Source organism: Gymnogyps californianus, chromosome 2 (genome assembly GCF_018139145.2).
Source record: "Gymnogyps californianus isolate 813 chromosome 2, ASM1813914v2, whole genome shotgun sequence".
NCBI lineage: Eukaryota > Metazoa > Chordata > Aves > Accipitriformes > Cathartidae > Gymnogyps > Gymnogyps californianus.
Genome location: NC_059472.1, coordinates 155,896,188 through 155,923,134, shown reverse-complemented (window position 1 = coordinate 155,923,134; position 26,947 = coordinate 155,896,188). Strand labels below are relative to the sequence as shown.

Here is a 26,947-nt window from a genome sequence, read left to right as displayed (position 1 = left end):
CACTGCTCCCTATTATTTTCTAGCTCGGCTTTTTTGGCTGCTGCACATTGATGGCCACTGCCTCGGTTTGCAGAGGATTTCTGTGTAGCTGGATCAGGTTTAAACAAGCATGTTCAATTTCTGCACGTCTCTTGGACTCTGCTTCTCTGCAATGACCAGGACAACCAAGCCCTGACAGTATATTTGTGGTGCTGTTATGAACTGTTCTCCACATGATGAGTGTACAAGGGTCATTAGGCACCGAGGGTTAGAATGACTTCTGTGTTATCAAGGAGAGTGGAAGAAAAGAGGGGGCTGATTCAGGAGTAATGAGTTTGTTCTCTAATATCCCTGAGAGGATTATTCCTTTAAAAGTATAGGGCAGAGTTGATTTGGATAAAAACTAATTATCAAACAAGAAATAAAACCAGTGTTGCCGTCTTCACGCTCCCCACAAGACCCTGGAGACTCACATTATTCCTTGTGTTTAACCTAATAAAGCAATGACCCACATAGGAGGGAAAGGAGTTGATGGTAATTATTTCTGTGCGTAATAGTGCCCAGTTCATAGAAGACGGCCTGAAAATAGGGACTCAACAATGAAATGACATGAACAGAAGAATCTAGAAATCATGGGACGCTTAGGCTATTTCTCTGAACAAACCAAAACACGTTCATTTTGTTCATTTGACTTATGTTTGTTCAGGGAATGTTCTCTTTCCACCTTTAGTTTTTAAAGGTGAACTGGATAGAGTGAGAGCAAACAGCACACAAGGAATTTATACAGCAAATCAGTGTGGGTTCAGTAGCATGGGCTCATTTGGGTAGAACTGATTTTAAGGTACCATTGTCTGAATTCAGGTCTGATTATGTGGCTGATGTCTGCAGCAGATGTGATGACAAGTAGGTTAAGAGCAATCACGGTTAGATGCTTCCATATCTAATGTCTACTCCAGTTCAGAAGACAGATAGGAAATAATGGTTAGCTTGCTTGGAAGTAAACTCTGACTTATCAACTAGATAACTAGAAAGGATGAAAAAGTAACATGAATTTATCTTAAGACAATATTGAAGTATTTAAGGTAGAGGAGGAAAGGTTTATAGATGCATGAATATTTTATGTGTCTTGGAATTCAGTCTAAGAAGTTGATGGGTATCATGAGACATAGACAATATTGATTGTTTTCATTGAATAAAACTTTGTGATGAAAGGAGATGGATAATTTACCCACTTTCCCAGTGAATATGCATATTTATCTCCCATTTCTATTTCTCAGGAGTTTGTAAAAATATTTTATCTTAACAAAAGTTCACATCATGCATCATACATGTGAAAAAAGAAAAAAAACCCTTGCTCTGATAGATTTTGCTCCCATTAGAGATCCAAACTCACTTGTAAGATGTTCATATAAAGAAAGCATTAAATGAACAACAAAGGATTTTACTCTCTCAAAGAACATGTGCCAGTTCTCTAGTTTTGTTTGGTTGTATAAATGTCTAAACACATAAATCATATTTTACATCCATTATAACAAGTCTAAAGTCTGCTCTGTCCATTAATTCTCAACAGTCCTAAGATTAAGCCCTAAATATATTCCGCCTATTGAATTTTATGACATGCATACTATTTTGTGCGTGTGTGTGTGTATGTGTATGTATATAATCCTTTCACATTGCAGTATGCATGAGTAGTTTAGCTGAGATAAAGGGGCAGGAGAAATGTTGGTTTTCTCCAAAACTACTACACAAATGCACTATTTAAAAGCTAAAGGATGCAATAAAACAAAACGGACACAGACGTTCCCTGTTATTCAGCAGGAAGGGAGCAGTCCCTTTGCTGCATGTGACACTGGGCTTCTCAGCAGCATCACCGGGGAAACTGCAGGCTCTGAGCTGCCGCCTTTCCAAGGTGCGCTGGCATTTTGTGTTATTAGTCTTTCCCTCGCACCACGATGATCTGCCTGCCACACAGTTGGCACAAGGACCACAAGAGGGTGGTAGTCATCGTAAAATAAATGGTAAGAGCTTGCTTCTGATGCTCTGTACATAGAAGGAAAAATCTGTTTGAATAATTAAGGCTTCCTAGATGTGACTACAGATAAAAATAGATAAAGAACGTGGTTTTGGCATGACTGCAACACTCCAGCTCAAACAGAGAAGGCTTTGCATGGAACTCGACCAAAGGAAAATTCACTCCGGGCGCTTGTAGTACAGCTCCATTTAGTGGAGCAGAACGATCCTGGCTTGTATTAAGTAGATAATAATGAAGCATCATAAACAACGTCAGGATGCAAGTCCAGGACAAAGCGGGAGCTTTAACGAGGTCCAGCTTGCTGGGAGCTTTTTGAAGTGTCCCTAGCTCACTTACAAAGCCAGAAAGCAACAAAGGCGACTCTGACAGCTGCGAGAGTGTCTGGTTTAGAAGGAAGTTTTATGTGTGGATGACACCAGACTGGGATTCAGCTTTCATGTACTAACTAGCTCTGCTCGTTGCTGGAGCCCTAATCATTCTGCACAAACTGTCTCACCATAATGGGTCGCACAAATAATAATTCTTCACAAATCAGATCCACACCATCAGCTTCCTGGATAGGCAAGGCTGGTTCATCGTGGTAAATAGCAGAAGTCAGCAGAGTCCACGCTGTGTCTCACTAGCCACGTTTAATAAGCAATCTAGACTCTGAAGGGAAGAAATCAAATGCTGGTTCTGTGGATGTGTGGATGGTATGAAGTATTTGCAACTACACTAAAAGAGCAGCCAGCAGCCCAGTCAGATGGTTAAATCAGATTCGCCCCACTCTAAATGCACTGTAATCACAGTGGACTCTTCAGAGTCTTTATAAAGGAAAATTAGATATTTTTATTTTTCCTTTTTTCAGAGGAAGAAAGGGTTTGGGTTGCTTATAAACTTAAATTACATAAATATATATAAATTTGAGAAAAATGCCTTTCAGCCTTAAAGATTTTTTCCTTGAAAATATTAAAATTATTTTTTCACTTCTGTAAATGAAGATCAGCCATTCATTAACTAATTATCATCATTGTTACAGCTCTCCTAAGTATTATTAATTAGGTGAGCAGTATATTTAGACTTTAACATCTCTGTTAGAAGAGTTTTGTTTAGCATACCTAATGCTCTGAAAGCCCTGAGCGTGCTCTGTATCATGTAGGACTTAAAGACAAGTGCAGGGGAATCTTTTGGGGATCCTGTTGGAGTTATTTATGGCAGGGAGGGAGCAGGGAGTTACCGGGTACAGCAACTGAGGAGCAAAAGAGAGAAGTATGGAGGGTGGAGATGGATACGCCAACTCAGACACTTCTTCCTGCAGCAGATAGCTCGAGCATTACTGTAGCCCAGCTGATGTGAAGTAATGTGTTATTTTGCAGTGATGACTGGTTTTCATGTGCAAACCCCTTAATGTGTCTACACCTATGTGCTAATGGTATGAGAGCAAGCGACCGGAGTCCTTTATACCCTGTTAATTTGTTTCCCGTGATTCCATGTAGGTAGCCCTTCTGCATCTCCCTTTGATCTTGTGTGGATGATATACATTAAAACATGGTAATTTCTTCATCTAAGACTCAAGCTGTAATCTCTCTGGGGCAATAATCATCTTTTATATTGGACTTGTATGAGGGCTGAGGGGTGGTCCTGGTTCCTCAACTGTGAGCCTAGAAGTGACTGCAATCTTATTAGCAGCCAGGATAATAATAACAGTATCCAGTACACTAATGCTGTGCCTCTAAATAGGTTCTTTTGCCATTGTTTTTCTTAAGAAACTGTAATCCTATAAATGTCTCGACTGCCCGTTGCTCTGATTATAAAAAGCAACTTTCCCCACCTACAGCGTCAGAAATAGATGGCTGAAAATCAAACATTATTTGTATTGCAGAGGCATCTCTCCGGTCCCCACCATTTCCCTTTTTGCATCTCACTGTCAGGAGCTACACACACACCTATGAGCTGTTTCTCTTTGTGCAGGAGAAAACAGAGAAGGTTATAAAAAAATGTACCTGGTCACTTGACCAGACAAAGCTCTTCACAGAAACATGCTGGAACAGCTTCTCAAAGCTCAATGCCAGCGCCGTGTGCTGTCCCTCTTCGCACCGGAGTCAAATCTGTCACTGTCAACCTCAGCCCCAGCTTAATTGCGACGTGGGTGAGAGGGCATGGTTGCAAGGAAGTTGGCAAACGAGGATAGTGAGAGAAATAAAGTGAAGGAGGTGGGAACAATTGATACCGCATGAAAATGAACTGCTTTTGCAATACAGAGAAACAGGTTTCTGGAGGGAAGTGGATGAGAGGCGGGGGGTACGGGGCTTTCCCTGACACGGTGCTTGTTCTTCCCATGACACTGCTCACCAAGGCGACACTGAAGTTAGCTGGCAGGAATCTTTGACCTGCTTGGGGTAAAGAATCATTGCAATGGGGACACTGAGGTTGCTTTGGTCTGCAAATGAAGCTTTTGGGAAGAAGGGGATTTAACTGGATTAAAAAGGTTAGCTTAATTTGCCAAAGGAAAACAACCCTGCTTCTTTTTGGTGACACACACAGAAAACACAATGAGGTTTCATTTAAATAAATAAATTGACAACTACTGCTCTAGAGGCTCTGGATGTGAACCAGCAACAGCAGCGTTAAGCCATTTCAAAGCGGAGTGAATGCGATTTTCACACCTATTCTTTTTTAATTTAGGTCCATTTGAAATCCAAGCACCCCTCTATTACTAATTTGTTATGGCAATATTAATTAATCGTTTTGCTCTACAGCAGTAAAAATGCTGTTTAGACTGAGTGAGATAGATTAGAAGGACTACAAGATTACAAAAAACAATCTGTAAACTGGTCAGATGCAGTTGGGGGTCACCTTGATCTCCTGAAATAAGCACACTGCACTTGGAAAGCCTGGGAGTGTGTGGATGTATTTCTACCAGTGCAGACTCATTAGGGCTGGCTAGGTCAGCACCCTTTGATGTTGTCTCCTATTTTGGGATGTAAGAACATTAGCTCCCAAGGTGGGCAGAAACAATTGTCAGACTTCCATAAAAGCTGATAATTGAAGAAATTGCATATTATTTTATGGACAATATGAGTTCAGACCAAGTATGCTCCTGCTAGGAAATAAGTAGTAATATTTAGTGACTTAGAGAAGATGCAGAGTGATGCATTGTAATTTCCATTCTCCTGACTCACTTTATCTCTGCTATTAGTTTAGCAGATCTCCAGGCTCCTATCTTGGCTACTGTGATCAACATGGTGTGCCCAGCCTCAGACCATCAATAGTATTTATCTTGCACTTCATAGCACAGATAAGACTTCTGGTTTGAGGAAGAATGGTAGCTGGCAGATTGATGGGCAAATCTTGTGACCATTTCAGCTGGTTCTTGGATTATCTCAGCTACCTTCTATTCACCCTATACACAGGCAAGAGCTCAGGTCCCCAAGGCTTCATTCTACGTGTATGAGAATCACTGAAGTGGATCAAAGCACTGTTGATGGTGGTAAAGAAGCCACAATCTCAATTATTTTGACTTTAAATTATGAGATTAAAAATTTTTCATGGTGTATATTATGATATGCTTTTATTTATTTTTTGGGTATAATTTTGCAGTCGGCCCAAACACATTGTGGAACAATCACAGGGAAGAAAATCAGAGGCACAGTGATGTTCTTTAAGAAAGCACTGTTATTGTAAAGTGCTCACAATTTCACGGTGGGTTTTCAGCATTGGCAGGTGAGGGGCAGGAGAGACAGCTGAAGAAGCAAGTTAGACTGCAGTGCCCCAGGGTATTCATCTACTTCTGGCTTTGCTATTCTTGCATTTCTTTGTTTTGCCTGAATCAGAAGAGATCAAGGTGGCAGGATTTTACACCTATGCTCTGCATTTCCTGGCGGTTCAGGAAGCCTCCTGTGTAGGCAGCACCTCTCAGGACAGACTGGAGGATATGGTGACTCTTTTGACATTTTGCATTGAATCTCCCTTGGTCAGCAGAAAAAGTGGCTGTCAGTCCGAGGGCATGCCTGAGGCCCAGGCTGAGGGACGCCAGGTACCCTGGGAGCCCTGATGAGCAAGGCAGAAATGTCAACAGTTGGGAGGCCCAGCTCATAAGGACATCTGAACTTTTTTGACACTTTCTTGGGCACTGTGAAATCCATAAGTTCAGCACAACCAGACCACCAGTATTACAAGATTTTTGGCTTGTCCTGTTTCCAGTCAGGCTGTAATCAGGAAAAGACCAATTCTGGCCTCCTAACACCACTGATAACAGCAAGAGGAACAGGAACAGAGACATGCAAAGTTGGAATACTCTTTGTAAAGGGCAGCCACAGAGATAAATATACTCCTGGATTCTACAAAATACTCAAAATGTAGGTGAAACTGTTACAGCTGATCTTGTTTGCCTGTCCCTACTATCAATGATTTAGCTATCTGATATCCTAACAAATATGATGAAGCACATGAAGAGACTGAATGGTTGGATAGGACAATAGTTATTCCTTATTCTGTGAAGAAATCAACCTCCCCTAATTTTTCAAATTATATCCCTAAGCTGTTTGGGTTTCAGAGTGCTCTCCTGCTTATAAACACTTTTGGACACAAACCAAGCTGAGCCTACTAAGTAGGAATAGCTTTGAAAACTTGGCTTGAAATGTGTCCTTGAAAATGTGGTTCACAGAAGATCAGGGAGACAAGAAGGCGCTGAAACAACTTCTGGAGCAGCTGGCTCTGACCACAGCTCAATGAGAACTACACTCTCCCCAGTACGGTTATCACTGCTTCGACTGACCAAACAGCCAGATGAGTTGACTGAAGCAGTGAGCAGAGTCACTTGATGAGATACTGCATAACACAGCAAGAACAAGTAAAGATGCTTCTGGATTTAATGCTTAAGCTATAGCCCAGCTGAAGTCAGTGGAAATACGTCTGTTGGTTTCAGTGGAAGTTGGGTTATGACTTGAGTAACACAAACTCAGGTTTTGTGTCACGCTGCTATGTCTATTGATGAGAGCAGTTAGTAAGGAGGTCAGCAGAAATCAGTGTTAAGGCTTATCTCTCAATTAATGTGCTGAATGCTGGCATTAAAAGTGCCTGAGTAATCTTTTAGTTGGACAATACATAACCACTCAAAAAATACTGACAGAGGAAGTTCAGTGACACCTTTTCCCTGACATTTTTACTTCCAGAACAGTGAGGAGAAGAAGATAAGGAGGGCAGAAGTCTACAGAAAGGAGAAAAGGCCATAAAAAAAGGAATATACACTAGAGAATGTGTTGCTGTCCTGGTTTCGGCTGGGATAGAGTTAATTTTCTTCCTAGTAGCTGGTATAATGTTGTGTTTTGGATTTAGTATGAGAATAATGTTGATAACACACTGATGTTTTTAGTTGTTGCTAAGTAGTGTTTATACTAAGTCACGGATTTTTCAGCTTCTCATGCCCAGCCAGCAAGAAGACTGGAGGGGCACAAGAAGTTGGGAGGGGGCACAGCCAGGACAGCTGACCCAAACTGGCCAAAGGGATATTCCATACCATATGACATCATGTCCAGTATATAAACTGGGGGGAGTTGGCCGGAAGGGGTGGATCGCTGCTCGGGGACTGGCTGAGCATCGGTCAGCAGGTGGCGAGCAATTGCGTTGTGAATCACTTGTCTTTCTTGGATTATATTTCACTCTCTTTTTGTTATCTGCCTTTTCATTACTACTATTATTATTATTATTATATTTTAATTTTTATTTAAATTATTCAGCTGTTCTTATCTCAGCCCACGAATTTTACTTGTTTTCGATTCTCCTCCACGTCCCACCAGGGAGGTGGGGAGGAGTGAGTGAGCGGCTGCATGGTGCTTAGTTGCTGGCTGGGGTTAAACCACGACAGTCGCCTAGTAAATAACTGAGGACCCAGGTAAGATGTGATATTCGGGTAGAAGGTGATCGTGAAGCCAAGCAACCAGGGAACATTTCAGAGAGCTCGGGAACTGAGGCAATGATACTTGTGGTGCAGTTTCAGAACATGACAAACCATTGGTCGATGAATGCATGGTATTTACCTGCCAACCCACCCAGCAAAGTTCACTGGGGGAGCCAAGCAGCCAGTAGGACGGGACTAGAGATTCTTCTTTATATCCAAGTGCTAGGTTTCCATGGGCAAGGATAGGCATGTTCATCAAAACAAACTGCTTTTTACCAGAATTAATTCGGGCAGGAAACAGCATAGATTTCTCATTTAAAACTATCCGTACTTCGGAGGAGTACTGGGAGGATGGAACTGCCAGATTGGCCAAGGCTTTCAAAATGCCTGCAAAGCACTCCGTGAAGATCACTGCTATTATTAAATTATGTTATTATCCCACTGGTTCATGGAGTTTACAAACCAGAATTAAAAGGAAGAGGTGGAGGATTATGATGTATTTTAGAATTTCTTACTTTTCTCATGTTTCCTTTTTGGAAACATAGGAAGGAAACTTCTGGGTCACCAAATATAATTCCTGGGTCCTGCAGGCAATCATGTCACCTAAAGGATTCATCTCCTGTCAAACTCCTTGAACATCTAATGAACATCTTTACTAATGTTAATGAGAATTGCTACTAATAATTTGCATTTACACACTACTTAAGGATCTTGAAGTGTTCTTTCATATAATATGCTCATTTTTATTACAGGCATATTGGATTTAAATGACTTGCCTAGAGTCTCACAGCAAGCCAGCAGCAGAATGACTCTTAGTGCTCCCAGTGCTTTGCATTAAATCCTGGACATTAACAGCTCCCTTCATAAAGGGAGCTTTGTAGCAGTAGATCACCTCCTGGTGCTGGTGGATCAAACCTTTTATGACAGCGCAAACAAATCAAGAAATTACTTGGACCCATGTAATGCTTCCCAACGTCTGCAAATCCTGGCTTCCTTTGAACTTAGAAAATTGACATAAGTCTGAGTAGTGCTAAGATAGCCTTTGGCATACGACCAGCTATGAAATTTTGATGTGCTAAGTATGTACCTCAGATCTATATTTTCTGTATGAATACAGCAGTAATCTCTACATTTGTTCCAGGAAAACTTCAGAGCTTTCACTATCCCTTGTGCTGTTGGAGGCATATTTGAAAACAAAAAAACCAACCCGAACAGTAAGCCTATAATAAAAAAAATCCTTAACTTTTCTAGTGGCAGAATTGTCAGGAGAGTTTGCTCTGACACAGGCACATTCCTTGTCATTGCTGTCTCCTCTGAATGGCACTGTCCTCATCAAAAATTAACTCTAAAAGGAGGATATGGGGCGTCCCTTTGTTTATGGGTTCCTTTCAGTCAAGAAAGATGCAGTACCACAGAATGACCTCATTTTTCTGCCTGTGTTGATGTTATCATTCTCTATAGCAAATTGAAACGCTGGTATTTCCCCCTACATTTTGCCCTCTCATCTATGCCTCCTGTGGAAAGGGCTGCAAATTGTATCCAATGATTTCAGGATACGATTTTCAAGCTTTTGCCTGTGGCATCTGGCTCTTTCTATGAGAAAAGAGCTATTTTGTGGCATGGCACTTGCTATAACATCAGAGGAACCATCTGGTAGAACAACAACAGCTATAGCAATACTAATCCCATTCATCGAAAGCGTTCCTCCAACGTGGTGGTGGCTACCCAGGAGCTCTCACCTGTGGCAAATGGTGACATTTACTCCTGCTGGGAATGTGGCTGGGCAGCCGAATGTTAAAGAGGGCCTGCAGGGCCGCCTGCGCTGCTTGACCCTTGGCCAGCTTCTTGCTACGTCCTGAGCCTTCAAATGTTCTCCCGTCCACTCGCACCGCCATCACAAAACTCTTGATGTGCTGTTTCTCCACCGTCTCCGACAGGCAGACGTACCGCAGGCCCGACCGCAGCTCATTTAGCAGCACCACCGGGTTCTTCTCGCTCTCCGCTTTGGATGCCATCTTGTGCTTGTTTTGCTTACTGTGCCCCATTAAGTCCAGCGTATGGCAGAGTAAGCGCCCGTGTCGATAAGCAGTGGAAAGCAATTCATTATTAACAGGGTTATAGACTGAAAAGTCCTCACTGTGTGTAGATGGTTCGAACTCCTTGAACAGAGTATCTGGAAAGTCTGCCTGATCAGAAGTAAAGTCCGTGGATGGGTTGATGCAGTTCCCCATGGCAAAGTGAGCCTGGCAGGCATTGGGGAACTGAACGAACGACTTCAGAGCTAGCTCTGCAGCACGCATTTTGGCTTTCTTTTTTGTGGGCCCTGTGCCTTCAAACGTAAGTCCATTTACTTCCACAGCAACAGCAAAGACTGGAGCATGCACTGGACCTGTCTGGGAAACCATTTTATATTGTAAACCTGGTTTAAGTTCGTGTAGCTGAACCAGAGCGTTCTTTGGCGTCACTGACCACGAGACTTTCTTCCAGATGAGCTGGAGTTTGCAGAAATGGCCATTATTGCCTTCCTCTAAGGGTCTTTTTCTCTTACTGCTAGGTGTTCCCCCTCTTGCCCTCTCATTAGAGGATATTGGATGATCCTCCAGGTTGCCAATGTTTCGATTTTCTTTTACTTCTGCACTGCTGGTGCCTGTCAGTAAAGAAAGAAAAAACCTCACATTACAGTTGTCATCATAGTAGCTGACATTATGCCTAGGGCTGGCAGAATAGCCAAAAAAGGAAAAAAAGTTAATGATAGATATCCTTGCTCAGCCATTTTTGGGGATTTTCCTCAAATATCTATATAATGGTTGGTTTATTATTTATAGCACAGATTTTCTGCATGTCCTGAATGTTTACTTGTCCCTAAAGTTCTACTTGTATTAGTCACTAGCCTCTTGTTTTAAAAAAAGATTACATCATTCAAAGATGAAGCATAGCTAATGCCATGTGACTTAAATGAACTACTGCATTCATACTGGATAATTACTAGTAAAAAGTGAATAGTTTGCAGAGTTCCCTTAGGCTGAGATTTGTTCTATAATCCATGTGGGTGAATGCTTATGAACACATTATTAGAAATCAGAAATGATTCACAAATGATTCACAAACAGAGAAATGGGCAAATGCACTGAATAATCTATTTGCAATGAATACATTGACTGGCTCTACTCACACCATAGGGTCTTGTGTTGCTAACATCATGAATCCCGCCTAAGAAATGATCTGACAGACCTTCCTAGCATTTGAAACAATGATTTGGTCTGAACTTAGATTCCAGTTTAATAAGTGAGCGTCTTTCTGTCAAATTCAATTGCAGATACCCTTAGCTCCTGCATCAGCAACAACTAATATTGCAAAAATTCTAGATAAATCTGAAGGAGATTAGGAAAAGCCAGAGCATCATGACAGGAGTAATTACTGATGTAAAGAATGATCTATGTCAAAGAAAAGCAATGGGAGAGAGTGACTGCCAGGAGCACCAGGAAGGGAATGAAATGACAGTGGGGAGCTATGGAGGGAGCACTCTGTTGTTGTTGAGCCAATGAATCACACGTTGCTCTGAACTATGCTTGTGCAACGCCCATGCTGTAAGGCAGTGCTCTTTGCTACAGCAGATGCATGACTGAGAACGGAGACTCATCTCACTGATGTCCTGAATGAGACAGAAAATGTGCTGATGTCTGAATAAGCACCCTATAATATTTCTGTCATCTCTGATGAGTTTGTTTAAATGTATTACATCTCTGATACATCCTCCAGTCCTCCTGTGTGTTCCTGGGGGCAGAGACAAGTTGAGGAAGTAAACATGAGTGTAACCAGCCCGTGAAGCAACCTGTCCCTGGAGCGATGCACCTGATCCCTTTCTGAGCAGAGCACTGCCTGGCTGCCTGCTGTACTCCAACCAGCACTGAGCGTGGAGCCTTTCCCACAGTTTGTTATTGTCAGACACGAGCATGCCACCTGTGCAGGCTGCATGAGTCCCAAGCACAGAGAAGGTCCCTGTGGTCCTTAGAGGACAGAGAATGGTCCTCCCACTTTCTGCAGGGTCACGGCCGTATTTGGTTTCCTCTCCACCCTGATGTACAAGCTGGCTGCAAGGATGTAAGGGGTGAGCTGCCAGCTATGCCTCAAGGAGCTTCTGCTGGAGCGGTGCGTCTTTGCTGCAGCTCAGTATTAGGCTGGGCTGACAGATGCACAGGAGCCTGCAGAGAATTATGTGGAACCAATCATCACGATTAAAAACCTCCTTTATATCCTGATGTGTTGCACTTGTATTAAGTATCAAAAGACTTTTTCCCATCAGAGCAATAAGTCTGCACTCATGCAAGTTGTTCCACAGAAAGCAGCTCACCGCTTAGACATGAGTAAAAATCAGGGCTCAATTGCATGTGTGGGGGCCCATTTGCAGGACTGAGTCTTTAGGCTCCCTTTCCTGAAAACCCTTCAGCACACACTAAGCTTCCAGCCTGTGTCTATGTCTCACCAAAGTTACTTGCAGAGCTATGTGCTGCAGTGCTTTGCTGAGGCAGAACGTGAACTGACAAATTAAGGTCTTAGTGACTAGTTAATTTTTACTTTCTGAAGCTAAGGGGAGAGAAGGAAGACAGGTGAGGAAGGAAAGAAAAAGAAATACATAATAGAAAAAGAAAAGTTTCATTATATGGCATTCAGCTGTATAAAATACGACATCTTTAAACTAGCCTCTCTGGAAATAAGACATTTAAAAGGTCAGGTTAACTAAGACACAAGGATAATGTGGTCTTTTCTCATTGAGTTCACAACTCTATTTATGGCAACTCTGATCTGAGGGGGAAGGAGATGCCAGCTTTAACTTTCCTCTATTTAGCTTGGCAGTGGCTTTGGCCAGCCATTTTCCACCGTGACCCTTTCTCATTTTTCCATCCCATTCAGAATACGCCTCTTTGGTTGCATGCATTTTTTTAAATGAAGGTGAAATATTTTGACTCAGATGTACTTTTTAGCAGGAAGCAGGTTTGGTTCTGTATTTCACACCTCCTCTCTCATCTTACCTAATAGGTTTTTACAGAGCCAATTATGGTTCATAATGATATTGTAGTCAGGAAGCATGAAAAGAAAGATAGCTCTTGCTTCACACAATATTCAGGTTTGAAAAGAATTTGTATTGATTATGCACCACTGAATAGGAAAACTCAAGGGGTTATTTGTATTTATAATTAATATTTTCTTATTCCACCTATTTTTTCTTTCAGAGAACCATGGATTTGTGAACATGAATGTGTGACCTTAACATCTTACCTTAATCACCCTCACTAAAACAGTGGTTAACTAAAAACATGGCAACATAAAATAAACATTACTTGTTTGTCTTGCATTCTGTCTTTGAAATTGTCTAGTCCGGGTTTTGGCCAACAGGGAGTTTGCATTGATGTAGTGAAAAAAATGCAGAGATGGAAAGTGTAAAACTTCCAGAGATCAGGCACAAAGGATATGCGGACAACGTTGGGCATGCGCGACGGTGATGTGCCTGTATTGATGGTATGTTTTGGCTTAGTCAGAGTGAAGGAAATCCATGCAAGTATCCTTACAGTCAACCAGATCTCTAGAGGACCTGATCCTGAAACACCAGGAAACAGCTCCATTCTTCACAGACCTCAGTGAGAGCTGCAGCAGGCCAAAAGTCATCATGGCATGTAAATCAGAGGCAGCCTAAATTCAGTGAGTGCCTCAGAAAGTCTGTGAGCCTGATGGACTTGTGTGATACCTGGCAGCTGTCGGGCAATGTGAAATTACTTTATACTCTCAGGTGTCTTTGAAATAGGAGGTCTTTGAAATGTGTCTTTTATGAGACCTCTGTGTAGCAGACATAAGATTACCTCTCTAATGGTGGCACATGTACTTCTATTGTGAAAATCAGACAAAGCAGGCAAATGACACCAAAATACGTAAGATAAATACTGTAAGCAGCTGTAATAGAACAATCACAAGCAATTTTAGAAATGAAGAGCACTAAAAGGAAAGGGGGAAGTCAGAGGATGCACATAGGGAAAATGCAAAACTGTGGATCATTTTCAGTCCTGTTATCTCTCATAATGTCTTTGCTCTTGAGTTCCCAAAACACATTCTCTACACTTGGGGAAAAAAAAAGATAATAAAATACGGTTCTCCTATGATGAAAGGTTGAATAATAAAATCGTAAGGGGGAGGAGTTAAAAAAAAGGAGAAAGAAAAATATTATAATTTTTTTGGCAATAGTTTCTGATTTATTTTGTAAGATTTCTAAAAAAGCCCCACACCTCTGCACTGTAATATCTCCTCAGGTAACTTTATTCATTGATTTTTGCAGTTTCACAAGCAAGAGGAGACATTGCAATCTTGTATTTGCTTCAGTAATTGAATGGGAGAGAGGAAAGCAGTTAGTGAAATATATTTATTTATGTATTATTCCTCAATATTCTGTCTGCTCTCTTATATTTTTCTCCTTTTGGTCATTATGCACAGTAGAGTTAACCTAGAGAGTCTGCATCATCAAGAGCTTTTCAGAACTATAATGCATCACTAATAATGACACTGCCTATGTCTCTGGGTCATAAGGGCTCTGCAGAACTAGCCATCCGATACTCCACGCTACATTTGAAGAGATAATATTGTTCCTGTTGAAGGTTATTCTGCTTCCAAGCCAACTTCCAGGGAGGATGGGAAAGGAGAGGTGGTAGGTGGCATCTTCATTTTGGCTGGCATCTTTACTATTGAATTACAAGGGGCAGCACATTATTGAAAAGCTATGATATTGAAAGAAAGAATTTTCAATCTCTGTAGTATAGCAAACTTCTGATTCAACTGATAGCTCTGACACAGGAAGTTACCGTCTTTAGAAATGTTTAGTAAACACCAGATTACTACCAACGCATTTTCAACAATACAGGTAGGACTTAATTTTAATTTTTCTGCATTTTAATATCTAACCCCTGATTGACCTGCTTATGTAGAATACATTTTTGCTGTCCATCTACATCACATTGGCTGCAGAGGTTAGAAGGATTGACCTCCATAATTCCTGGCATACTTGAAAGTGAAAAATTTTAAATCAGAAGCAATAGGTATGAACCCAGGAGCCAGAGCCACAGTACCTTTGTCCAAGGTCAGCTACTACATCAAATGCAATGTAGGGCAGTCTCCTCTTGCAAGCAAGATGGCATTTTCATACACTTATTGAATCCACAACAGAGGATTGGGAACTCTTCTGTTGGGATTTTTAGCTTTGTATTCTTGACTTTAGAATAATAAACTTGTAGCTAACATCAGAAATCACTCCTTCCTCTCTTACGTGAAAACACACAGATACGGATTTTTAAACCTTCACGGAAGAAGACTACTTAAGGGAAACCTGCCATGATCTCTCTGCTGCTGCTGAACCCTCCCTGCCAGCTCACAGGGTTCAGGCTGGTTAAAACAATTTCATCAGACTTTATTGGTGTGTAACACCACACTGTGAAGGGAAGCATTACCAGTGCAAAAAAGTACAGGACTTTGCTTAAAGTGAAGATGGAAAATTTGTGAAAGGTGATTGCCATAGCCTTTAGCTGTTCCAGAATGAAGATACTCTACTTTGCCCACCTTATTATCTGAAATAACTGTGAAATCCATGCACATTGAGTACAGCTCTTACCAATCAGGAAAATTATTCAAATGACCTAATGACCTGGCTTAGATGATAATCAGACTCTGATGCTCTCTGTCCAAGTTAGCAAATAAGTGCGTGCAGCAAAAAACGTGGGCAGCCCACAGCAGAAACGGCTCTAAGTACACGCCTTCCTGAATCTGGACCAGACTACAGCTTAGCTTTAGGCATGGGAGAAATCCAAACGATGGCAATAGTCACAGTTTGCAAAACAAAAACAGGGGGGTTGATTCTGTGGGGGATTGCTTGGGGCTCTGAGTGTTGGAAGGGGATATTCACTGCCTTCTGGAGGCAGGGTCCCTGCTGTATCTCACACTGCGCAATCAAAAGCTCTGGTGCCTCATGATGCCTGAGGGGGACTTTGACCAACATGTTCATAACTGAACATGCTTCAATACACTGAATCTGGGTCTGGGATTCATCCTACAAGACTCTTGCAGTGGCTGAAATCCGTATGTTGGGGACCACCACCATCAGCTCCCTCTGCAGGCAGTGGGGAGAGGTATCCACCTTCAGAAGGGCGCTGCACCGGGTTTGGGCATACGGCAGCATTGCACAATGAGATCCCCAGGAATCATACGCTCCTGCTAGAGATACACCTTAGAGTTGCAAGTACCTGTGTCTGGTGATAGTCTGCCTTGATGCCGTGGCATAGTGTGGATGAAACGATTAAAGATCAGGGACAGGCAGAGGTCTGTAACATCATGAAAGGCAGGCAGGCAGTGAACAGGGAATGTTTATTCACTGTTTCATGCAATCCAAGCACTAGAGACAGCAGGCTTGAAGCAATAAAAGGGTGCACTTTTTGACAACACACTAAATCACTGAACTCCCTGTTCCTGGCTGTTGTTGAGATCAGAAGTATCAGTGGGCTCTGGAGAGGACTAGACAGGTCTGTTGATGTCTAAGAAATATGATGATTCAGGTGCAAAATCTAGCTGAGTAAATTTCTTGCTGGGTGCTACAAAGATATACCGAGGAAATCTTCTAAATGTCCTTTTTCTTAATGCATCACTAACAGCAAATGTTGAAAACTGTACAGAGCTAAACTTCCTATTTCTAATCCTGTGTGACATTTCTTATATTCTTAGCTAACTTTGACTTCTGGGAATGAATAGGGTGGTCCTTTTCTCACATGTTCAAGTTAAGGTCTTCATCAGAGACTGATGATTAGTTTACCCAAAACGCCATTCCAAAGGTGCCTAGTGCCTTCGATACATTTTTCTGGTATTAGTTTATGGATCATAAACCACAATAGTAGTGTCTATATGCTAATAATCACCAGTTGAAAATGCATGTGTAGTTAACCTGGCATGGCTCACTTTGTAAAGAAGGCCTAAAGGAATGTGAAACAGGATTTGTATCCATTTCAGCTAGTGGGACTCTGCCTATCGATATGGCACAGCCTGGGAAAAGGCACTCTCGCAGGATGCTCAGTGAGCAGAAAACTACAGGGATAAGCAAACCACTCCTCTACCTTGCCAGTATTCTCCTAGGCTCTTGTTTAATTGTTAACACAGAAGAAGGTTCTCTGATTGTTCAGAGCAAATCATAGAATCAATCATAGAATCATAGAATGGTTTGGGTTGGAAGGGACCTTAAAGATCATCTAGTTCCAACTCTCCTGCCATGGGCAGGGACACCTTCCACTAGATCAGGTTGCTCAGAGCCCCATCCAACCTGGCCTTGAACGCTTCCAGGGAGGGGGCATCCACAGCCTCTCTGGGCAACCTGTTCCAGTGCCTCACCACCCTCACAGTAAAGAACTTCTTCCTTACATCTAATCTAAATCTTCCCTCTTTCAGTTTAAAGCCATTACCCCTTGTCCTATCACTACATGCCCTTGTAAAAAGTCCCTCTCCGGCTTTCTTGTAGGCCCCCTTTAGGTACTGGAAGGCTGCTATAAGGTCTCCCCGGAGCCTTCTCTTCTCCAGGCTGAACAACCCCAACTCTCTCAGCCTGTCTTCATAGGAGAGGTGCTCCAGCCCTCTGATCATCTTTGTGGCCCTCCTCTGGACTCTCTCCAACAGGTCCATGTCCTTCTTATATCGGGGGCCCCAGACCTGAACGCAGTACTCCAGGTGGGGTCTCACGAGAGCAGAGTAGAGGGGGAGAATCACCTCCCTCGACCTGCTGGTCACACTTCTTTTGATGCAGCCCAGGACACAGTTGGCTTTCTGGGCTGCAAGTGCACATTGCCAGGTCACTGAAGCTCTTTAAAATGCTGAATTACTACACAGGTACATGTGTGCTATAGACATTAGTGGGATTTATACCACTATACTAGAAGTGAACACTGAAATATGACTGATTGTAAATTGTTTTTCTTTTTTTTTTTTTTTAAGATTCTAATAGTAACACCTAAAATGTGTTGTATGTGCCAAGAAACAAATTGCTGCGTTATTGCTGGAGTGTATGTTTGACCCAAGAGAGGACTAGGCAGGATGTCGCCGAAAACAGTGAAAAATGCTATTTCTCTTTCAGAAAACACAGCTTACCCTGTCCATGTGAGCTATTTTAAAGCCAGTGCCAGCACGAAGCAGTCTTGGCATTACAGCAGCAATAAGAAAATGGTGTTACACTGTTTGGCTTGTACAAACTTCCTACATTACCTAAAAATAACTAAGTAGTACATTTGGGAAACATTACGCAGGAGGTGCCTGCACAAGCTCATCATGTGCATAATATGTTTCCTGTGTGTACTTTTCATACCTCTTCCTGAAAATGTAGCCTCCCTGAGACCAATTTTGAAGGATTTTCAGGATTTTTTTTCCGTTTGCTAAGATATATAAAAACCTACCAGTCCCTGTGCAGCAGAAGGGTGTGATGTCCATGTGATACTCAGCAGCAGAAAATAGCGGGCTGTGCTCCTTCGCTCCTTCAACAGCTATTCCCCTTGGTGCCGCACCATGATCAAACCAAGGCAGATTAGCAACAGTGGGGGAAAAAAAAGCCCATTCCTCTCACCAACTGGGTCTAATAGGGCAAAATGTCAGTCTGCGTCTGGCTGGAAAAGAAACCCATCTGGCAGATGATACTAAAACTCAAAGAGTTGCTCATTTGGTTCAGAAAGCTTCCCTCCCTTTTTTTAATGATTCAAGATGCGTTACAATGAGCAAGGCTGGATAACACAAAATAATTGCTTCTAGGTGATAAATGCGAGGGCTTATGGAGGGTTATTGAGTCCTAACTGCACACTCCCAGACTTCTCGGTGTTTTGAAGACCTCACACTTCACTTTGAAGTCCTTCAAACCCAGCAGCACTTTCCTCCAGCTCTGCAGTCACGGATTCAGGGAGTGTCAGTGACTTTGTTCAGGTGTAAGGGCCCAAGAGAATCCGGTGGCTAATTTTTGGGTTACATCTGGTTTATTTAAGCCTGGTTAATCATCTCTTCTCAGTTGGATTTGGTTTCTTTTTTTTATTATTATTTATTTTATTTTTGTTCTCCAGCTCATATCACAGAAGTAAAAGAGAAAACAGTTTAAGTAGATGGCTCGATCCTGCAGTCTTTACTTTTGCAAAAGTCCTTTTGTAATTGAGGAAATAAAAACAGGGGGAAGACACAGCACCAAAATGTCCTGTTTTTTAGCGATTGTGAGAAAAGCAAGTGAGCAAAATAAGGTAACATAAACAGGAAAGGAAAAGGTCATAGTCCTGTAAACCTGAGTGTAAACATCTCCTTTTTGTAAGAAGTTTTTCCTTTGTATTTGTGACACACTGTTTACAGCTCCTCCTTGCCAGAGTCTGCACAGGGAGAATTGGGAAGATGAGCTGAGATTAACCCCTCCTTCGCTGGAGATTGGAGAACATGTTTGCACTCAGCATCAGGGAATTTTGCATTTTACATGAGGGCTGGGCTTATGGTCTGCCAATATTTGCAAATCCCCCTCCTTTCTACAATTGTCCCTACACTGTAAAGCTTTTATTTTTGAAATTTATTATTCATCTGTCTATAGAGAAAAGAGAGTGCTTACTTAAATTGTCTTCATCCTCCATGGTGGTTGCACCAGGACTCAGGTACTTGAAGGGTGCTATAAACGTTGACAGTATGCTTACTTTTTCTAGAAGAAAACAGAAGAAAAGATATATATAAAATCAGTATTTTGTCAGTGCATTCTGAACTACTCCATACTTTTTTTTCAGGTCAAAACATCTTGGCAAGTCCGTTTCTTTTTGTTTTTCCTGACCCTATAGCCCCACCAAAATTCACAGAACTACAATACATTTATTACAGCTGGCATGTGCAAATACCAAATGCACGTCCCTCCTGGTTTCTGCCCCTGTGTAGTGCTCCTTGGCCATGCTTCCCAGCAACGGTGCCTGAGCACTGCAGAGCTGGGAATGTGGGAGGCTTGAGCTGGTCCAGCTAGGAGCCGGGGAGGAGGGTGAGAGCCTGAGGCGGTCAGCCCTGGGAGGAGGGACATGAGAACTGCTCCAATGGATGAGACCATCAGCTCACCTCCTCTTGTTTCCTCTCCCTGACAGAGGCTGAACCAGAAGTCCCAGAGAAAGCTCAAGCATTGATGGCACAGGAGGCTACAACTGCTTCTAATTCTTCTAGAAATTGTTGATTTGATTTTTGGAAAACCTTTATGGTGTGCACAGGAAGCTATTATCCAAACAATAAGAATCCTATTTGAAATCCTTATTCACATTCATATTAAATGTAGCTCCGTCTACCTGCAGTTTCTGTTTATCCTGCAGATAGTAGATGGTATAGACATTTACTTCCAGTGCCTCTGCATTAGATGCCAGTACAGATTCAGCAAAATGAGAAGTGATACTGATTTATACTAGCTCAAAATTTAGCTCAGGATTTATTTATAGGGAAAAGTTGCTGTTAACACAAGCACTAGAAACAGGGATATATTGAAGATACATGTTTTATTTAGCTTGTTAACTAGTTTATTTTGTTTGTTGTTCAGTTTGTTTAGGTTGAATTCCTCCTGACAAACAATGGGTACTTTGCTGAGGCCCTACGTCAACACGGTGTCTACCTTAGGTAGCAGAAGAAACAGAAACACACCTTACAAAGGTGATTCATAGCTTTGAAGGACTTCTGGTTGCTTTTCTAAAGTACTTCTCTGCTTAGAAAGCCTCAGTTAGGTGGAAATGCTCCGAATCCTACACACTGTGAACAACGCTGGGCTTTCATCTTGTGGCAGAAGCATCAAAAACCAAACCAAGAATGTCTTCTTTCAAGTGAGACTGGAAAAATGATCTCCACGGGGACTTTCTTTATTGGTGAGAAAGTATTTATCTGAATTTCCTTAAACTATTTGACTGCTAATCTACCACTGATCTGCAAGGCATTCCAGCTGAAGAGCTCTTAAACTTTTTCAGCAGCACATCTGTTAGCTTTTCAGCCTGGTTCTTCCTACATTTGCAAATAATCCTTGCTCTCGTTAAAGACTGTTATCAGAGTCTATCAGAAATGACTGTAGATGTTTGCCCTTAGCTAGGTAACGCTACAGCTCAACTCTATTGTGAAAAAGCACAGTAAAAGCTGAATGCTTTTTGTTAAGTAAATACAATAAGTGGAATAAAAGATTGCCTGAAGAAAACCTTTTTCCATCCAGAAACTTTTCAGCCCAGACTAATATACAATTAGAGCACAAATTAGCCTCCTTGAATTGCAGTTTCATTAAAGGATTGTAGTGATATGAACCAAAAGAATGAAGCTATTTATGAACGCTTTAGCCAAAAGATTTTCCTAAGTGAATACTTTGACACTTTCTGCTAGGGCGCTGCTCACTGAGAAATGTGGTATCTCTGTATGACACTATCTCAGTGCATGTAAGACTGTTGGGTTGTGATCAGGATAAAGGCTAATTCACTCCCGACTTTCTCAACTGGTTTCTTTGATTAAAGTGAAAAGAGCGTAGGCTTTTGGGACCTAATCCAAAGGCTACATTTGGTAAGGGGAACGCTTCAGATGATAGATGTAGAATCAGGGCAGTCCTTGGCTTCAGCACCAGCAACGATTGCTGTGTCTGGGTACTGAGATGCAGTGAGCTGAAGTGTACTCTGCCTATGCCTGACTGCTGGCAGCTGTCAGACCTTCAGACCTAACCCTCAAGACACTGGATGTCGTACACAAACTTAAAGCTTCTTTGCTGAGAAAATATTCTCACTTCTCATACAGAGTTAATCCATTAACCAAGCAATGAGGACATGTGCTTTCTTGCTGAGGTTGCTAATGCCTACTCCTGCCACCCATCAAAAAGCAAAACCATGTAGTTTTACACTATTATTAGGTAAAGGAATGTTCTATGATTTATCTTTCACCCAAACCAATTTTGTGCAATTGATAGGCGAGATTTACAACGTGGACTTAAAATTTATCAAATTATTTTCCCTTTTGCCTTAAGGGATCCTTTAGACATCTTAAGCTTTTGTTGTTACTGTTTCCCACCTGTCCCCAAAGACCTTGCTGCTGCCTTTGCTTTATGTGGCAGAGAAACAGGATGGCCTGTAAAATTTACTGCACTCTTAGAGCAGCAATGGATGGGTTCATGTCAATCAAACTCAGGCGGGCCCTAATAACAGGATATCCTTCAATCAATACAGATGATAAAGATTAGAATTTAATATTTCAAACCATCGGTTGAGCAATGGAAGATTCAGTGCATGTCTGGAAGGAGGAGGAGGTTTTTGAGTGAGTGATGTAAGAAGAGAAGAGCCATAGTATGTACGTAGCACAGATGAATTATCGAGCCTATGGAGGAGGGGAAGATAGATGACAGGATAATTAAATGTAGGTGTTTACAGGGAAATAATCTGGCTAGGTATAAAACTATTGGTATGATTGTGCACTTTCATCTTTTGCATGTTATTGCCTATTACCAATATATATACCATAGGACACTACTTCAGCTTTATTGTCAATGGTGAAATTCAGTGTTATTTTTGTTTACCATTTCAGAACAAGATTAGAAGAGTTGTGTATTCACACTTTATGGTCCCTGTGTATTTTAATGTCCATCACAATTAGTCTTATTTCCAGCAGTTTGATGAAATCTTATGAATAATAATAAAGGACATGGCTGGATAGGAAAAAGCCATACAGAGAAATATCTTTAAAGCCTCCTTTTTTCTCTCACTCTCTTCTCCTTCTATGATTTTTTTTTCCCCCCAAAAAAGAAGCAATGACAGGTAGCCCAAAATTAGAGCGGCTATTTTTACTTTATAATTGTAAATGTTCTCTGTATTTGTCTGAGGAAATCATTTTTCAAGGCTAGGAGAGAGGGTCTAAGAGAAGAAAACAAGACATTTCAAAAACTCTTTTCTCCAGAAAGGCAGAATACATAACCCTACATTTATGAGAACCAATATAAGGAGCTATTACTACTTGCATTACAATTGTACCAAAAGCCTCTGATGACATGAAGGAGCTATTTCATGAGGGCCTACACGGACACAAAGGAAGCTGTATTTACAATGGAAATTGAGAGACAAAGAGCAGGTATAGTGGGATTTATTTCTAGCCACCCTGGAACAGTAACACAGGACGATAGCATCATATTTTGTAGCGTATTCACTATAAAAACATCCTTCCAAGTGATGCCAAGAGGAAATCTGCTCCAATACTCTAAGCACAAAAATTACCATTTCTCCTGATGAGAAGCCCATTATAGGAAGAAACCTCCCTCTCCTCTGTTTTGGGATGGAAAAGGATTTCAGTTCACGCTTCTTAAGTATATATTTTTCAACAACAGCAAATAGTTAAAAAATAATCATGAACACTGTTTTGACAGTAGCCATATAAATAATTTAAACAAATCAAAAAACTATCAGCCAAGATATGTTTTGCATGAAAAACAGAAAATGATTTAGGCTAAATGATTCAGCAAAGCCTGGCATATAAGGCAGCCAAGTTTCCACTAAAATCTACTCTTTTTGTGAAGTTGCTCTTGCCCTGTGGATGCAGTCAGAAGACTGGTCACAGGTCCCGTAAATACGCTTTTACTGTGAAGACAAGAATACACATATACAGCTATAAACAGCATTTGTGCCCTTCATACCTATCAGTATTTAAAGGGCACCAGACAATACGGCTTGATCATCAGACGTGCTGAAGTTCTTTCACTCTCAATCACCTGAATAAAAGCAATGAGAACGGCAGGAGCTCAACACTTTTAAAAATCAGGCCTTATACATGTTGGACAAATTGTTTAGCTTTAAGAAGAGCAGACTGAGTGGGGTCATAACAACAGTCTTCAAATACATAAAAAGCTGCTGCATAGAAGAAAGGAGCAAACTGTATTCCATGTGCATTAACACAACTAGAAGTAATGGACTTAAATTGCACCAAGGAAAATTCACTTTAAACTTTAAAAAAACCTTCCTAACAGTAAGGATAGTGCAGCACTGGAATAGATTGTCTAGTGGGGAGGCTGAGGAGCCGCTGGTGCTGAAGGGCTGTAGGAAGAGGGTTGGCATCGGCAGGGTGTTGCAACTCTCCTTGGGTCCACCCCTTATAGTCTCTCTCTTATCCCTGTGGACCCCAGTAGAAAAACTCATCCTGGCCTTGAGATCACACAGCAGGTTCTAGCTCAAACTTGGAAAAGTGAGTAGTATTTGCTAATATTAGCTAATCTCTGAGCAGAAGCTTGTGGCATGCTCTTTTGCTTGGCAGATAATGAGCACTATTAATAATTGTTTTTTTAAAATGCAACTTCTGAACACAAGAAGAATTAGACAGATGGCTACCAGTGGTTTGCCAGATCAGCATTAGCAATGTTTTACTGAATTAGTTTCATTCTCATATTCTAATTGATTACCATAAGCTACTTTACTTGTCAGAGGTTTCTTTAATAGTATTCTTTTAAAAACGCAATGCAGACATTATAAACCAGTCCTGAATAATTAATTTGGTTTGCATGGAGTATGAAATTACTCAGGAAGGGTCAGTTCTGATGCAATAACGTAAACTCAGCTGCAAAACCTCTTGAAAAAAAACTTATTTTTATTTTTCTAAAGCAGTATTTGCAGCTACTCAGATAGTTACATTTTTACAGTTGTATTAGCCTTGATTTATTTTGAAAGGGGGGGATACAGGGAGGGAAGAGAGCCTGTACATCAGGAGATGATTCTCTATCTTTCTTCTCATATCTTAGTCAGTTCAGGCTTCGGCTGACAGTGATTGGCAGGACGAGAGGATTCTTTACACAAAAGAAAAATACGGCAAATTTGCGGGGAAAATAGCAATGTCTTTAAAGCACAGCACTTACTGAAAAGGGCTCACAGCCTTCTAAATTATGGCTTGTACAGCCACCATGCTGCATCCTTTAGTTTAAGCAGCCAGTTTCCAGATAGGTATTTACTTGCTTGGTGTCAGAATCAGCCTTTACATCTGAATTTGAGAACCAGCCATTGAGTCACAAGTTACCGAGTGTGCAGGGCTGCAGCGGCATTGCCCAAGTGTTTTTGCTTCACAGGCAAGGAGGAAAAGTCTGTGCAATGCTCTTTTATACCCACTCTGACAAAGCTGTGCTGGGGTACCTGTGAATGACCACCACAGTACCAGTGGGGCTGGGAGGACCGTCTCTGTCCATCCCCTCTAGCCGTGTTTAAGTTAGAAGTGTGGCTGCCTTAAACACCTTCAGAGGGCTTATGTTTCTGTACAGACACAGCAGCAGCTTTGGCACGGCTGTGTACCTGGTGCAGGAGTTCCAGTTTGGTGCCTTGCACAGGATAAATTCAAGCCTGCAAGGGGTTATTAACACATGCCCATTCCTCCTTGGTTTGCATTTTGTTCTCTCACTCCTACACTGTGAGGCCTGAAGGTGAAGCCTTGCTGGCATCACGAGCCCTTGAGAGCCATCGGTCATTGCAATCAGAGCAGCACATCTAACTGAGCAGCCCAAGGGGGGAAAAAAAAGCCTGTGTACTGGAGGATATGAAAGGGTTAAAATATGTGGGACTGTTCCTGTCTGCAGATATGCTGCTTGGCACCCCTGAGAGTGTGGCCTCTGAGGTGGACAGGTACTAAAGATCTGCTTTTTATAACTGGTTTTCAATTCAAGGCTTTTTTGGTGATATCCCACCCTGGCCCACGTGGGAACAGTAAGGAAAGCTTTTCTTGGAGGCAGCACAGGAATATGCTGTGAGAAAAAACTTCTGGTCGAATAAGATTTTTTGCCTGGAACATTTTTCTTAAAAGCAGGGAGACAAGGGAATATTCAGATTAAGGAATTTAGATTTTTAAAAGAAAAAAAATGTATTCAGCATTACTGTTTTTGTTCTCTGCTTCAGCAGGGACCTGAAATGAAGATGTGAAATATCAGAACACATTTTTTCTTGTCTGATAACCAAAGGGAAGACAAAACCAGGGAACATTTGGATAGTCAGCGTTTCAAGCGAAGTCTTTCAGCTGCACGAGGCAGGTTGTGCTTTGAGTTAGAAGTCAGAGGTGCAAACCCAGAGCCATGAAGTCTTCCCCTGAAACAGGGCAACAAGCTGCTCAGTAGGATGCAATGCCCACGCACAAAAGCACCTGTCCCTGTGCCTCGCCAGGAAGTCGATCGTGGCCTGCCAAGTGCAGGGGTCTACTGTAAATAGATCTACCTGCTGTCTTTATCATTTATTTATCTGGTTCTTGGTGCAGAGAATATCTTTCTGCTCTATTGTTGTTCAGTGCTTAGCAAAATGGAATTCTTGTCCAAGACGAGAGCTCTGAAATGCCGTTATATTAAATAGCAATAACAGTTTACGGTATTATGATACTGCAGAGAACATTGAATGTGAAACATCAGTTAGCTCAGGGGGCTGGCAACTGGACTAATCCTTTTACCTCTGTGCATCCTGTTCTGGCTGTTTACTGACCCAGAACTGATACCCTTGGAAAGCTTTTGCAGAAGCTGTGTGAAATGTTTTGCCGGTGATGATCCAAACCCTAACATGCAGCAGCAGGTTCATGCCCTGTGCTCTGGCCGCTCTGCAGCCCTGCATCCCACCAGGGTCTCCACACAGGGCCACGCTCATTTACTCGGAGGTCAAAATAACTTCTAGTTTATCACTTAGGAACCAGAAAGGGCCAGCAATAAAGCCATGCATGTGATTTGTATGGATCCATCTAATATGATTTGAGATATAGGATATATCCTCTGGGATATGTTTAATTGATCACGCCATGGGCCTTAGCCAATGCATGCAGCATTTGGGACATTATTTCTTTCCACAGTGGCATGTCCTGCAGCTCTCTTCTCCTCCTTTTCCAGAGTGGAGATAGCAGGTTTTAGCTGCAGTTTCACCGTATGAATGTAAATAGGCGTTTGAGTAGACAAATCTCAGGGGCTGTACTTCAGCGCTCTGTAACAGCCCACTCCAAGCTCGTTTACCATGAAAGACCATTTACAGAATGAAACACGTTGTGTTGTGAAATATTAGTTTCTT

At 41.7% G+C, this 26,947-nt stretch overlaps 1 protein-coding gene across 1 annotated transcript in view; it reads right to left on the bottom strand.

Annotated features, from left to right (window-relative positions):
• The window catches only part of ADARB2 (adenosine deaminase RNA specific B2 (inactive)), a 119,993-nt gene extending 95,027 nt beyond the window's left edge, over positions 1 to 24,966 (bottom strand). The window contains exons 1-3 of the mRNA XM_050890934.1: positions 24,942 to 24,966; positions 19,525 to 19,611; positions 9,629 to 10,536 (exon numbers count right to left, since the gene is read on the bottom strand). Coding sequence (XP_050746891.1) covers positions 9,629 to 10,536; positions 19,525 to 19,611; positions 24,942 to 24,966 — 1,020 coding nt within the window. The remainder of the gene's footprint in view (positions 1 to 9,628; positions 10,537 to 19,524; positions 19,612 to 24,941) is intronic.
• Positions 24,967 to 26,947: the final 1,981 nt, after the last annotated feature.